We start from the raw sequence: 14,937 nt of genomic DNA, 5'->3' as shown, positions 1-14,937 counted from the left end.
AAAAAGCTTTATGCCGGTGTAAATCACTCTATTACTAAGCACACAATTTAGTTCAGCTGACTTTTTTTTCTTAGCATGATTTTCTCAATAAAAAAGCAGTGTATTGATTTGATGTACATTCCCACACAAGCTCCTTATCTTATCAAGATAAGGGCAACAAACTGTTTTTGGATTGGCCCTTTGAGTAGCATTGATCTAGACTAGAGTTTTAGTTCTGGATTTTAGAATATGTTTTCATGCGTCACTGCTTAGCTTGATTTTTATTTTCTTCAATGCTTTAAAAATGCTACTTTACTCTCTTCTTGCATCCAGTGCTGCTACTCAGAAAATTCAGTCTGACTTTTATTGCTTAGTAGTTGACCTGCATTTTTCTTCTGGAAACTTGCAGCACTTGCTTTTTTTGAATTTAGTGGTCTAAAATGTGAATTTAATATATCTAGGTATAGAGTTTTCTCATCTATTCTGTTTTACGAACGCTTTCAAATTGAAGTCTTACATCTTCCATTCCACAAACTTTCAGTAATTATTTTTCTTTTTCTTTTTTTTTTAAGATTTTTTTTTAATTTTTATTTGACAGAGAGAGACAGCAAGAGAGGGAATACAAGCAGGGGGAGTGGGAGAGGGAGAAGGAGACTTCCCACTGAGCAGGGAAACCGATGCGGGGCTCGATCCTGAGCCGAAGGCAGATGCCTAATGACTGAGTCACCCAGGTGCCCCTTTTCTTTTTTTTTTTTAAGATGTTATTTATTTACTTATTTGAGAGAGAGTGCAAGGGAGCCTGAGGGGAGAAGAAGGGGGAGGGAGGGGCAAAGAGTCTCCGGCCAACTCCCACTGAGCTCAGAGCCCAATGCAGGGCTCAATCCCATGACCCTGAGATCATGATCTGAGCCAAAACCAAGAGTCAGACACTCAACTGACTGTGCCACCCAGGCACCCCAATAATTATTTTTCAAATACTAACATCCCGCCATTTATTTTTCAGTGACTTCATACTGATATTAACATTTCCTCTCTTATCCCCTACAGCTCTTAACTTTTTTATTTTTTATTTATTTACTTATTTTTAAAGATTTTATTTTTAAGTAATCTCTATACCCAACAGGGACTTGAACTCACAACCCCAAGACCAAGAGTCACATGCTTCACCAACTGAGCCATCTAGGCGCCCCATCTTTTTTATTTTTTATCCTATTACTGTCTCCTAATTCTTAGAATTTTACCCCTTTCTTAGAATATTCTCCAACCTGACTGTCCACATCACTATTTTGTTCTTCAGCTATATTCATTCTGCTATTCAATTATGAAACCCATCCATTGAGATCTTTACCTCAACAATAATATATCGATACCCAATATCTCCAATTCGTTCTTCTTTGAAGCTTCCTGTTTCATATTTCCTATATTCTCCAGTATCTCTCTGAGGATATTTACTGTTTTTATTTTAAATTCTTTGTGCACCAGGTCTGTTCACTCTACTACTTCTAGAATGATTTTTTTTTTTTCCTTCTGGGTTCAAAATGTGAGTCTGTGAGCTCATCTTATCATGGTAAAATCAGTTAACTACCTTGGCAGATAATGAACATCCAGGGAGAAGAGTGAAAGTCTAGGCCCTGGTTTGTACTGGCTTAGGTAGTAGAGGGGTACATCACAGCATAAAAACAATCTAACATTACATTCTACCCTTAACCACTCCTGTGCCCTCCATCCAGGAGATCCTGCCCTATCAGGTAACTGCCTGATACCTCTACCCTAGGCATTACTCCTTTGTAAAAGTAATCATAAAAAAATCTTTTGTAATATATTATCCGGCCCATGAGGGAGGTGAGTAAGCAGGTTGGAGGGAATGAATGGTCAAGGACCTAGCTGCACTCAACAGCAGCTAAATACCCCAGGGTGCACCTAGTCAACCTAGGATCTGCTGTTCATACCAATTCAACCACTATTGTTCAGTGCAAACTGTTCTCTAGAGGCCCCATACTTCATTAAGGGTAGCTGATGTAGCTATCTCCCACAAAGTTCTAGTTTTGCCATGTTCTACTAAAAAGACTAGAGTAGGTTTATCCCACTTTTCTCAAAAATCTCCAGAGAAGTCATTTGTATTTAGAACAGAACCTGCAATATAACTTCCCTACAATTAAACAATCTCATAATAAGTGCAGATGAGAAACTTCTTATTTTTATTTTTTTTTTTACCTAAAGGAGCACCTGGATAGCTCAGTCCATTGGGCCTCTGACTCTTGGGTTCAGCTCAGGTGGTGATCTCAGGGTTGTGGGATTGAGCGCCGGATCGGACTGTGTGCTCAGCATGGAGTCTGCTTGGGATTCTTTCCCCCAACCTCTCCCCCCTGCTCTGCTCCTCCCCCTACTCACACTCACTCACTCTCTCTCTCTCAAATAAATTTTTTACCTTTTAATCTATGTACAGAAAAGAGTTAACATAGCAGGCTTATGACTGCAGTCTCCAGAAAGGCTTGTTTACAGATTGGCCCTTGGCTGGTGTCTGGGAACTTGATTAGAAAACGTTCCCTAAATGATAATGGTGGCTCAGTGTACCTCTACTGTTTGTATGAACAACACAATGAGGTTTATGCTAAGCACCTGCTTTCCTTCTGAGAGTCTGGAACTTCAGTGACTGCAGTCAGTTACACAGGCACTACGGACCTACATGACCAGCCAGTGATACAAATGCTGGAGTCTAGGCTCAAGCAGGTGTTCCTGGGAGACATTTCACCCATTACTGGCAGAATAGGGTGCATCCTGTGCAACTCCGCTGGGAAAGGACTCATAGAAGCTTGTGGCTGATTTACCTCCAGACTTTACCTTGAGTGCCTTTCCATTTACCGGTTTTGCTTTGTATACTTTCACTGTGATAAATCATAGCCAAAAGTATAATCACATGCTAACTCCTGTGAGTCCTCCTAAGGATCCACCAAGTCTGGGGAGTAATCTTGGGGACCCCTGACAAAATCTATCTGTAAATGAATTAAACAATCTGAATCTATCTCAACATCTCTGCCTCTGGAATGTCATCTCATCTACTCAAGGTGCCAGAGAACACATCATTCATTTACAATAAAATAATGAAGATATAGATTAGAGATATACTACAAGGCAAATTTACCCATTAAAATAACCTTGTCTACCAAGCAATAAGAATTAAAATGTTAATGCAGTTATCAATGAGAACAGCAAAATCCATATTTTTTTCTGGCAAAGAAACAAACAAATCTGAATAATATAAAAGCACAAGTTGAAGAGTGTTCTAAAATATTTTAATAACACTGATATGGCAGAGAAATCAAACACACAATTACAAATGAGAAAAATTGACTACATAAAATAATTTTTTTCTATTGAGAAAAACAACCTTGAAGGAAGTGAAGCTCTACACTACCCTTCCTCCAAACCCAAATCATTCTAAGAACTTACCTCCTACACATGAGCACCGTCTGATATTTAATCTCCAGATCTCTTTAAAGAAATCTGTTAGTACAGCAGGCACAACCTTAAAAGAAAGCTCAAAAAGCTTCTGTGAAGGAAAAACCCTCTCTGAAGTCAGAGATATTCTCTAAAGGTACATTAATGAAATATAAAGTGAAACCAAATTATTTGATGAGTTCCCAAAGAAGAGGATCATAGGAAATACATCTCTGCTGTTTCTTGAATGATGGCAAAATAATAAATCTCAAGAATACTTTATAATCCAATTAGAAAATTAGAGAAACAAGTCATACATCATGTTGCATGTGCGCCACAAACGTGTCAACATGTTAGGGGATAACTAGTGTACATTTTTTAAATTTAATTTTTTTAACTTATTCATTTGAGAGAGAAAGAGCGAGTGTGAGAGGGAGCGTGGGTGGGGCAGGGGGTAGAGGAAGAGGGAGAGAGAAACTCTAGCAGACTCCGCAATGAGCACAGAGCCTGGCTTGGGGCTCCATCTCACAATCCTGAGATCACCACCTGAGCTGAAACCAAGAGTTAGATGCTTAACCGACTGAACCACCCAGGCACCCCTAATGTACATTTTTTAAATGAAATGAGCTGTTGTGCAGAAAACTTGAGAAACACATAATTCAATACATTTTAAATTTACAGCATCCATTCAGATAGTAATTATTACAATTTAAGCAATTTAAGTTACATGTGGTAGGTTCTCCCACGTTGCTCTCATTCATGTAATGCCTCTTCCTTCTTCCTTTCCCCCAATATTTTCTTCCTAAAACAAGAGTTGGAGGTCCCAATTAGGTTGTGACCATGTTTTTCTTATATTTTTATTCCTGGAACCCAGATCAATTCCAGGCATAGCAGGCACTTAATGCACGTTAATTACCATTGCTAAAACAAGGGCAGAGTACGGTAGGAAAATCTGTGTGTAAATTGGACATGGAGACCTAGTCCATTACCTTTCTCTGCATCTAGAAGTGAGTTTTCCTAGAATCTCTGCCTTTGCTTCTGTCAGAGCATGCAAACCATTTTTGGCCTAAGATGAGAGTTGATCTACATGTATGCTATGCTTGCTGACTCTCTGAAATTATTGATTCTACCTATTTTGGCCTACAGTGTTTGCCTTCTCAGTGTGTTAGATGGATTCCCTAAACTCGACACTTACAGAATTTGAACATAATTTGAGATCACTCTGGAACTAATGGCCAATCATTATAGAGACAGACATCACTGATAGAACAACTGAGATAACCCTGTCCTAATGGTAAGATCCTGCCACTGATCTACCTGTGTTCTTCCCATTCTCATTAGATGAACGTGACAGAGTAAAACTATAGCATTTAGGCCAGATAGATTGTAGCAATAAAAGCTGATGCCATGAAGTGTATGCAAAGTAGGTAATACCTCCCCAAGTCACACTGAATAGTACAATCTTGTTAACTTTGTGGTGAACTACCTCCTAAGCTGTCAAACAGAAGGTACTTTTTCTCAGGAGGATGAACCATAAACACATCCTGAACTCTGCTAATTTTCACAATGTAACTAGATTGCTGACCTTTACCAAACATCATAAATACCCACTGGATGAAGAAATATCCTGAGTGGAAGGGAAACTTGAACTCCCTGAATTCGAGCCTTTACATTAAGGGAGGATAACATTTTGGCCTGCCTAACCTGCAGCCACAGGTACTTTAAGCCCTGAAGCTTTACTGTGACTCCTCTATAATAGGTTTGAAATTTACATAGGCCACTCCAACTGTCCCACTAGTCTGATGGCTCTGGATTTACATGAGGAACCACACAACATCTTACAATGCTGTATTAATCAGGACTCTTGATTGCAGTCAAATCCATGTCAAATCAGGTCCAGTAAAAGCAAGATGAGGAACACATTGACTTGTGTGATTGAAGAGCTGAGGGACAGAGAACATGATATTCAACATAGTTCATCAGGAGTCACACTGCCTGGACCCCCACCTCTCAATATTGTTTTTGTGTGTTAGCGTCATTGTCTCTTAAAGCGCTGTAGGTGTCCTCCATGTAGCTGGGAAGAATGGCCATCATGAGTGCTAGAGTCACATTCTAGCACTGTGACTTAATAGCAGAGCCAGCTGCCCATCCAACTTCAACATAATGAGTGGCTTGGTTGGGGTCACCTGCACATTACTCACATAGTCATTATTCTCATAATATATACAATGTATGACCAAACCTTACCTCTTGTAATCAGTAGAGTTCTATTATCAACAGCCCCAAGAGAACCACATAGAGTGGGAATAGATGGTTCCTTTCTATGCAAGGGATGCCAAACAGCAAAAAACAATACACATTCAGTTCAAATGTCTATATCCAAACTAATTTGATAGGAATAGTTAGAGTCACTGCCAGCATCCATCCTTGTTTACTCCACTCTGACCACGTTGGCCTCCTTGCTGTTCTTCAGAAAGCCATACACATTCCTGCCTCTGAGCCTTTGCACATATATCTGGAATGCTTCTCTCACCTCCTTCAAGTTTGCACTCAAATATCACCTGCTCTGTGAGGATCACACTAAAATGCAACACTCCTACAGCTCTACACACACACACACACACACACACACACTCTAGTGACTCAGCTTTGGCTTTTTCCTAAGCATTTATTATCCAGTATATTCTGTGTTTTACTTAATTATTGTCTCAAGGCAATAACATGAGGACAGAAACTCTTACCTGTTTCATTTACTCACTGATATATCTCCAGCACCTAGTATAGTGCCTGGCATATAATTGGTGCTCATTACATATTTGATGAATTAACAAATGATGGAATCTAGCAGGGGTGCCTGATCACTCTGTTAGATAATGTACATACAGTATTATACAGGGGAGTACATAATAGCACAGTACATGAATACAGTCCTCATTTATCGGCCTCCCCAGGCTTCTACAGTTTAGCAAAATACATCCTAACCTCAGTGCTGTGGAACTAGACCCAGGGTGGGATTTCCACAGTTCTCTGGGAGGAGCGATCCCCTTGGATCAATTCAAGCCTTATCTCACGTCCTTGTTATGTTTGCGCAATCCGTACGATTTAAGTAGCGGCTTGGTTTCCTAATCCACATTCCTTTTTCCCACTAGGATTTAAATCCTATACTGAATCTAAACCCTGACACCCTGCCTAGCCAGGAGGCTAGATCTTTTGGAGAGGGTGCTAGTTCACCCAGACAGACCACCTGGAACCAATATGCTGCCAACCATCAGTCAGAATATCACAAGAACACAGAGAGTGTTGCAACATCCCATCCACCAGACTGAATCCCCTTTAATACTGATTTGGCCTGATTTTCCTGGGCTTTGACAGTTCCCTCTTGGACTCTATATTCATTGCAGCTCTACAACGGAATTAGCTTTGCCTAGTGATGTATACGTCAACAAACGTCAATGATCCATGAGACAACCGGATACTGTGAGGCGTAAACAGGCCTGGAATCCACCAGAGCTTCACACGTTTGCTCTTTCGCGTTTGACACTCGAGGGCCACACAGCCCAGGTATGTCTTTGCACCTCTGCAAACTGTCAAACAACCTTCCCACAGTGATACACAAGTCAAAGGCACAGTCGTCAGTCTGGAGCTGAGCGTGAGTCAACGATCAGCCCCCGAGTCCCCACACCCACCTCCCCGTCGCGGGGAAACCGCTGCCTCGGCCTCTGTGGATTGGCAGCTCTGAGGCGCGTGTGTGAGGCCAGACGAGACTACAATTCCCATCAGGCATAGCGGGAGCGGGATCACCCAGGCGCAAACCAGACCTCGGCGCAGGGCCCAGCGCGGGACTTCTGGGAGAGGAAAATGACAGCACGGGGCTTGCGACTACCCACCGGCAAGCTATTGAAGCTGCCGGCGGCGCTGGGGCGCGTGAACCGAGCTTGCAGCACGTTCCAAACCTTCGCGGAAGTTCTCAGGCTGCCCACGAGACAAATGACGAAGCTCGCGTTTCCACTACAGGAACTCCAGCGGCAGCTCACACCAGACTCGAGGTTGGACCTTCACGTGAAGACCTTCGACCCGAGTCTGGAGGACATCTCCAAGGCGGAGAGCGTCTTCACGGCCACGGGCCGCAACCGCATCGAGTACCTCAGCTCCGCGGTGCGTCTCGACCACGCCCCGGACCTCCCCCACCCTGAGGTGAGAGCCACCGCTGCCCTCAGGTCGTGACCACTCGGGCAGGCATTTTGCCCTCACCTGTTCTTGTCACCGAACGAGAGAGATTTTCTAGCTTTGTGGGGACGCATGTAATTATTTTAACTAAATAAGCATATATAGTTTGTTATTTTGGTAATGAATGTACAAGACTAGAAGATTGTAAAACCCAAACCAGTTCAGAAATTTAAATGGCTTTTTATTATCTTTTTCCTTTTTAATTAACGTAAGGGAAAACATGCCGAGATAAATGAGACAAAGTGAAGAATATGAAAAGTATAATAGTTACACAAATGTGGTGATCCTTATCAGTACGTAATTTTCACCCAGTCTAAGTCTTCTGTCGTGCAAAAGTAATAATTATATATACATGGCAACAATGTAGGTTTTTTTAAATCAACTTTTAGTGAAATTCCATGAGTGTGCATTTTATGCATGTCTTAGAGAGCTCATTATTTGCCACTGCACCACTGCAGTGGAAATTTTCCTTCTAATCAGAACTGCTATGATAGTTTAAATAGAACTAAGGGGTAAGTAAGTCATTTAATAATTTTGAGATAGCGTCGTGTTTTGACTGAAATTTCTGAATTACTGGACTTTTTGTGTAATTCGTTTCTTAAAATTTAGTTTTGTTTATATATTATCATTGGATTTAATCTGGCAGAGCATTTGAAATTTATGCAGGACAGATCAATTCATGTTGAAGGACTAACGGCAGTCTTGAAAGATATATAGCATCCCTGGCCCCACCCACTGCCACCCAGTCCTATTCATATATACATATATATATAACCTGAGGTTATTCAAATAACCTCAATAAAAAGCCATTTAATTTAATGCCCTTCCAGATTTCCAAAACGCCTCCCGGCCAGAGGGTGATACCACCTTCACCTAGAACCACTGATTGGTATTGTACCCCCTTCAATACCATGTTAAAAAGCAGAGTCATGTATATCAATGGTTAGTATCAGGAACATTATGTTCCTTTCTACACTATAGAGGGCTAAAGGAGAAAAGCTTAATTGGAACAAGAGGTCAAGGGGAAGGAATAACCTCATAAATACAATGGTGTTACAGTCTACTCTGGGAGTTCATGGGGAAATGCAGTTTCAGACATGTAGTTGTACTTTAGAATAAGTTTTGTTGAGACATCTAATTTTTAACTTCAAAAAGTTTGTAAATATGGAATGCTTAATAAATGTCCCAGATATTCTTGAGTAGCATAATGTAGTTAAAGGCACAGGTTCTGGATATAGATGTCCTGAGTTTAAATTCCAACTTCTTCCCTTTCTAGCTATATAATTTGGGGCCAGTTATTTAACATCTCTTTACCTCTAGTTTTATCATTTGTAAAATGGGGATAATAATATTACCTACCTTATAGGGTTGTTGTAAAAAGTAGGTAAGAAAATTTATATTAAGTGCTTTGAAAAGTACCGGGTATCAGTAGATAGTAGCTATATTTTAGAATTTGAGGTTCGACTAAACATAAGCCACCTATTTACATGGCTAGGCAAGACAATAGTTTGACAGATTTTTTCAGCTAATACAACATATAATAAAAATGTATAGGGACGCCTGGGTGGCTCAGTTGGTTAAGCGACTGCCTTCGGCTCAGGTCATGATCCTGGAGTCCCGGGATCGAGTCCCACATCAGGCTCTCTGCTCAGCAGGGAGTCTGCTTCTCCCTCTGACCCTCCCCCCTCTCATGCTCTCTCTATCTCATTCTCTCTCAAATAAATAAATAAAATCTTTAAAAAAAAATGTATATATAAACCTAGTATTCAGTTATCTTCTTTTTCCTTGTATAAGGTGTGTTTTATAGGCAGAAGCAATGTTGGAAAATCCTCTCTAATAAAAGCCTTATTTTCACTGGCCCCAGAGGTTGAAGTCAGAGTCTCCAAGAAACCGGTATGTTGAAGGAAAGGGTTGGGGAGGTGGGATATAAAAGAAACAGTATATTGAAATGTAAAATATGTCTGAACTATCTCTGAATTGACTAAAGTAACTAATTAATGTTGAGAGGTACAAGAAATCATACTTGCTAAGTTCCTAGAACAGTGATTTCTTTGAAACAAGTAGTAAAGTAAGACATTTTATTGATGCCCATATATATATCCCTGAAGAAGAAGGAAGTATGTCTGGATTTATTTTAGCTGTCTTGCCAGTTTCTTGAGGAAATCTTTTGTCCAAATCTTTTCCAAAAAGTTGCCAAATAAAGTGTTCTATTGCCATTCTATATTTGCTTCTTTAAGAATGATCATCTAGTCCTACCCTGGTTTTAGAGGAAACTGCTTTGAAGTGGCTTTTCCCTCCTATAATTTTGTATACCTTGCTAACTCCTTTCTCCCTCCCTTCTCTTACTACCCCTTGTCTCTTAAATGCAGGTGTAGATACAGATACAGATATATACACATACATATACGTATATATATTGGGCAGACCCCAGTTTACCCAGGGCCAAATTATGTGATTATCCCAGCCAGTCTGCTCTAGTAGCTTTCTGTCATTTTTTAAATTTCCTCTACTCTTTCTCAGTGATGCAGACTACCAATATCTAAGATACGGTGTCCTTAAAACTCACCCCCAGTTCCCCTCACCTTATTATCTATCCATGGCAAAACGTTCCCACCAACCTACGGCTCACTGCCCCACTTTCTTTGCGTTGGAACCCTTCCATGAAGCTTCCCTAGTCTTCTCTTCCTCCCCATTTCTTCATATAGTTGATTCCCTGGCTCCATCACTGATGCAGATGATTGTAATTCATTAAATCTCCTATCCTTAGGCCTACTCTGTCTCACCAAATAACACAGCTAAACTCTGATTTCTAGGTGGGGTGGGTTCCCTTCCTGCTGTGAGGAAGAAATGTATTCTTGACATTCCTAATCTGTCATTTTCCTATGGATAGACATCTCAACTGATTGGGAACCTAAGCACTGTTTTATAAAATCTTCCCTCTGAAAATATTTGTTCTAAGTTCCAAAAATTGACTTTTTAAGCTGTTTATCTTAATCTTTTGTTTTCTGATTAATAGTGTCATTGGACACAAAACCATGACTTTTTGTCATCTTTACATCATTTTAGTTTAACACATATTTTATAGTGTTGTACATGCTTTTAAAAAATGGTTTAATGAAAGCACTAAACCATCTAATGAAACACGCAAAACATCTTGATAATAGGGAAGCAGTAGTCTAGGTGTAATAAACTATCAGGTTTTGCATCTAGGTTTTATGAAAACCTATATGGCTGACAGTAAGTATTTTTAGTTTAACCAATCTGTGCCATAATTTATTTCTCTTTAAAGTGGAGATATATTATTCATCAGAGAATATTGACTAATGTAGTGACACCATTATAGGGTAACTTTTCCCTGAGAAAGAGCTAATGAAAAGACTCTGACATATTTTGGGTACATATTCCTAATCGAAAGTTCTTCTTAAGTCATATGGATGCTCTTAAAAATGAATTGGAGGGAAGAAGTAGTATCTTCTAAGCTTATCTCCAGCCACTTCCCTTCTATATTCTTTTCCTTTATCATTAGCAGCACAGCTAGGATTATATTCAGAACACTTAGGCTTTTAATAAATATATGCTGATTGAATTGAAAATATTTTGAGTCATTAAATATATAAAGGATGTATTTTAAGAAATTTTTTATTTTTCCATTTATTTTATCAGGGGCACACAAAGAAAATGAATTTTTTCAAAGTTGGAAAATATTTTACATTGGTGGACATGCCAGGTTATGGCTATAGAGCTCCCGAAGATTTTGTTGACATGGTAGAGACCTATCTAAAAGAACGAAGGAAGTAAGGAAAATATTTTCTTATAAATTTAATCCAAAAGCATGTTTTCATTAATGGAACATTCTCCACATTATGACTCCATATTATCAAATGACTTCTTTTAGAAAGTCCATTTTATTCTCATAATATTCTACAATACAATATTTAGGGCCAAAGTATGTACTGCTTGCGTATTTTTTTCTTGTAGATTAGCTTAATCTTAAATTCAAAAGTTTTTCTAAATTAAGACTATAAATGTATTTCAGCAGAGTTCATTAATTTTCTTATGTCAAACTTGTGGGTGGCTAATTTTGAAAATAAAAATTATTGGTTAATGTGGTATTTACTAAATTTAAATAAACCTCAGTACATTTTAAAAATACCTCTGATATCACATCCTCTGTAAATGTTATCTTTGTTGTCTCCATAGGTAGTCAAATTGCAGTTCTGTTTTAAGCATTGCACAACATATAGAAAAATTAAATTTTTGAAATATAAAAAAGTATCTACAAGTATCTTGCTCGTTGTAGCTTTACACAGAAACTAAGATGAAATATTTACACACAAAAAATACAAAACATAATGTCTCTGGTTTCTCTTATCTGTTACTCTTAAAATAATATTTGAGAATTTAGACATTTTTGTGATAACTTACAGTTAATTGGGTTCATGTCTCTTTCCCCACTAGAGTTCAAGCTTTTTTTTTTTTTTTAAGATTTTATTTATTTATTTGTCAGAGAGAGAGAGAGAGAGCACAAGCAGGGGGAACTGCAGGCAGAGCAGGCAGAGGGAGAAGCAGGCTCTCCGCCGAGCAAGGAGCCCAATGCGGAACTTTTTGTCATCTTTACATCATTTTAGTTTAACACATGTTTTATAGTGTTGTACATGCTTTTAAAAAATGGTTTAATGAAAGCACTAAACCATCTAATGAAACACGCAAAACATCTTGATAATAGGGAAGCAGTAGTCTAGGTGTAATAAACTATCATGCCCTGAGCCAAAGGCAGACGTTTAACTGACTGAGCCACCCAGGTGTCCCTAGAGTTCAAGCTTTTAAAGGAAGGGACTCACTCATCTTTGTGTCCAGCCCTAGGCAGAGGATCTTAGGTCCAATACTTGCTATTGAAATAAATTAATATTTAGTAAATTTAGTTATTGAAAGTAATGGCATTGAGATTTATTGGATTGTAGGATGAACTTCTAGTGAACTGAGAATTCCTTTTGCCTAAAAAATTTTTAAATTTTGGAGTGAAAATTATTCAAAAGAAAATTTCTCAGGATAGTGAGGGTCAGGGGGAGAAATGAATGCGTATATTTGATATTGTCATTAATTTTTATTTCTGCATTCTTATAGTTTGATGAGAACATTTTTGTTAGTGGATAGTGTTGTCGGAATTCAAAAAACCGACAGTATTGCCATAGGAATGTGTGAAGAATTTGCATTACCTTATGTGGTAAGTATTTCTTTTGAATCATAGTTGCTGTTGGAAATACCAGTTTGTGTGTATGCATGTGCACATGCTTGTGTGTGTGTGTCTTTTTAGTGAGAGAGCAGGTCTTGTCTCTGCAAGAGTAGTTCTCAAATAATCTTTTTGATTATCAGCCATTAGTAGATAAGTTCTGTGGTATTTATATTCTTTTTCTTTCTCTCAGCTTAAATTTTCAAAATTATAGTCAAAGTAAAGTATTTTTAAGCTGTTCATTTAGTGTTCCTAAGTGCTTTTCCCTTTCATTTTTTTTAATGGCAATATAAAATTTGTCTAAAACATATTAGTGGCTCTTTAACAGCAGTTTGGCATATACTACTTATCAAAGTATAAATGACATTGCAACTGAAAAATTTGCTAAAGTAATTTGTAGTTTAAGAACCATTGCAAGAAAATAGCAGGCTCCAGCACACACAGGTAGGATTTTTACATTCTTCTGGGAATATCTTACCAGTATTTTTTTCTGTTGTTTGTCCTAGAATAGAATACAAATTAGTAGGTTGGTATCCACATTTACTTTGCTTTGTGAGTTTTCCAGAAAAAACAGCACTCCAGAGTTCCTTTCTAAGGAAAAGAATCCATTGACTATAATTTGGTTTCAAAAAAAGGAAACCACTAAAATGTAAAAGTGAAGTTTAATGCAAATCAAACCATGTTACTAATCAGCGATGTTTTTGTATTCTTGGGGTTATGGAATTTTGGGGGTTTGCAAAAGCCCTGTGAAGCATAAACTATAACTACAGTCAGTATGAGGAGCCAAAGGTTTGATTATAGTCCACATAGTAGAAAATACCCAATAGTGCCAAACTGGTTTTAAGTGATAGAGTATTCCTGATTTGGTATCATAGGTACCAATTTGTAAAATTGTACATTTTCCTCAGTTTCAAAAGAAATATTGCTTTCTTCTTTGGAAAGAGGTTGTGATAGAGGAATTATGTCTCCTTTTAAATATCAGCATATTTGCTCTTATGAGGAAAGACTCCCAATTGGAGGGACTCACAAGTCATTAGAAACCACACACTTTCTGCTTCTCACTCCTTTTACCATTAACATTTTTTATAACTGAAAAGCATAAATGAATAGTCAGGAAATTTAATTTTATAGAAATTCCCCAGGAAAATTGAAGGTCAAAGTTTTACTTTTTAATTGATTTTGTAGTCATCCTATAATTGTAGTGGATATAAGATACAAATAGCCTGATTTCTAGTTTCTCCTTTATATTATTACATATAAGGCAGAACCATTTTGTAGGTCAAAAATGATTATAAGTTGGCAATTTTATATGGATCAACCTAATAATATTATGTGTCTTAGTTAACATAAGATATATAGTGATCATATGAAATTTGTTTTATGTCAATTGCAAATACGGCTCAAGGGTCCTTTTCACTAGTCTTGAATCCAAGATATGTTGGCCCTGTGTAGTTAAAACACCAGTAAACAGCAAACACGTAGTATATGCTTTATACATTGCATACATTAATTCATTTAATCTTCATGGTAACTCCTTTTGGGAGTGTTGCTTTTATTTTATAGATGAAAAAATAAGTATAGAGAGATTAAGAAACTTACAAGGATCACCTAGTTGTTATTAAACATGTGTAGCTAGGGGTGCCTGGGTGGTGTAGTTGGTTAAGCGTCCGACTCTTGGTTTCAGCTCAGGTCATGATCTTGGGGTTGCGGGATTGAGCCCTGCATTGGGCTCCATGCTCAGCCAGAGTCTGCTAAGGTTTCTCTCTCCCTCTCCCTCCCCACCCCACCCCCCGCCATGCACTCATTCTCTCTCTAGAATAAATAAATAAATCTTTAAACAAAAATTGTAGCTAAAATGTATAAAACTGTATATTAAAAAAGACTTAATTTCTAATGCTTAAGTATTTGTTTTCTTACAGATGGTATTAACAAAAATTGACAAATCTTCCAGGGGACATCTTTTAAAACAAGTGCTTCAGATCCAGAAATTTGTTGACACTGAAACACAAGGATGTTTTCCTCAGTTGTTTCCTATAAGGTAAAAGTTGAATTATTTTATAACT

General features: G+C 38.2%; 1 protein-coding gene across 5 annotated transcripts in view; it reads left to right on the top strand.

Annotated features, from left to right (window-relative positions):
- The first annotated feature begins 7,233 nt into the window (after positions 1-7,233).
- The window catches only part of GTPBP8 (GTP binding protein 8), a 78,923-nt gene continuing 71,219 nt past the window's right edge, over positions 7,234-14,937 (top strand). For 3 of the 5 annotated variants that reach the window (XM_081797029.1, XM_081797036.1, XM_031037637.2), the window contains exons 1-5: positions 7,235-7,611; positions 9,439-9,537; positions 11,308-11,438; positions 12,769-12,868; positions 14,794-14,912. In XM_081797029.1, coding sequence (XP_081653155.1) covers positions 7,276-7,611; positions 9,439-9,537; positions 11,308-11,438; positions 12,769-12,868; positions 14,794-14,912 — 785 coding nt within the window. In that variant the 5' untranslated portion in view covers positions 7,235-7,275. Of the gene's footprint in view, positions 7,612-9,438; positions 9,538-11,307; positions 11,439-12,768; positions 12,869-14,793; positions 14,913-14,937 lie in introns of all 5 variants that reach the window. The other 2 variants (XM_081797021.1, XM_006742027.3) reach the window with 2 other exon arrangements.

Source organism: Leptonychotes weddellii, chromosome 1, assembly GCF_054177405.1.
Source record: "Leptonychotes weddellii isolate Sample4059 chromosome 1, ASM5417740v2, whole genome shotgun sequence".
NCBI classification, from domain to species: Eukaryota; Metazoa; Chordata; class Mammalia; order Carnivora; family Phocidae; genus Leptonychotes; species Leptonychotes weddellii.
This window is presented reverse-complemented; position numbering and strand designations above follow the sequence as displayed.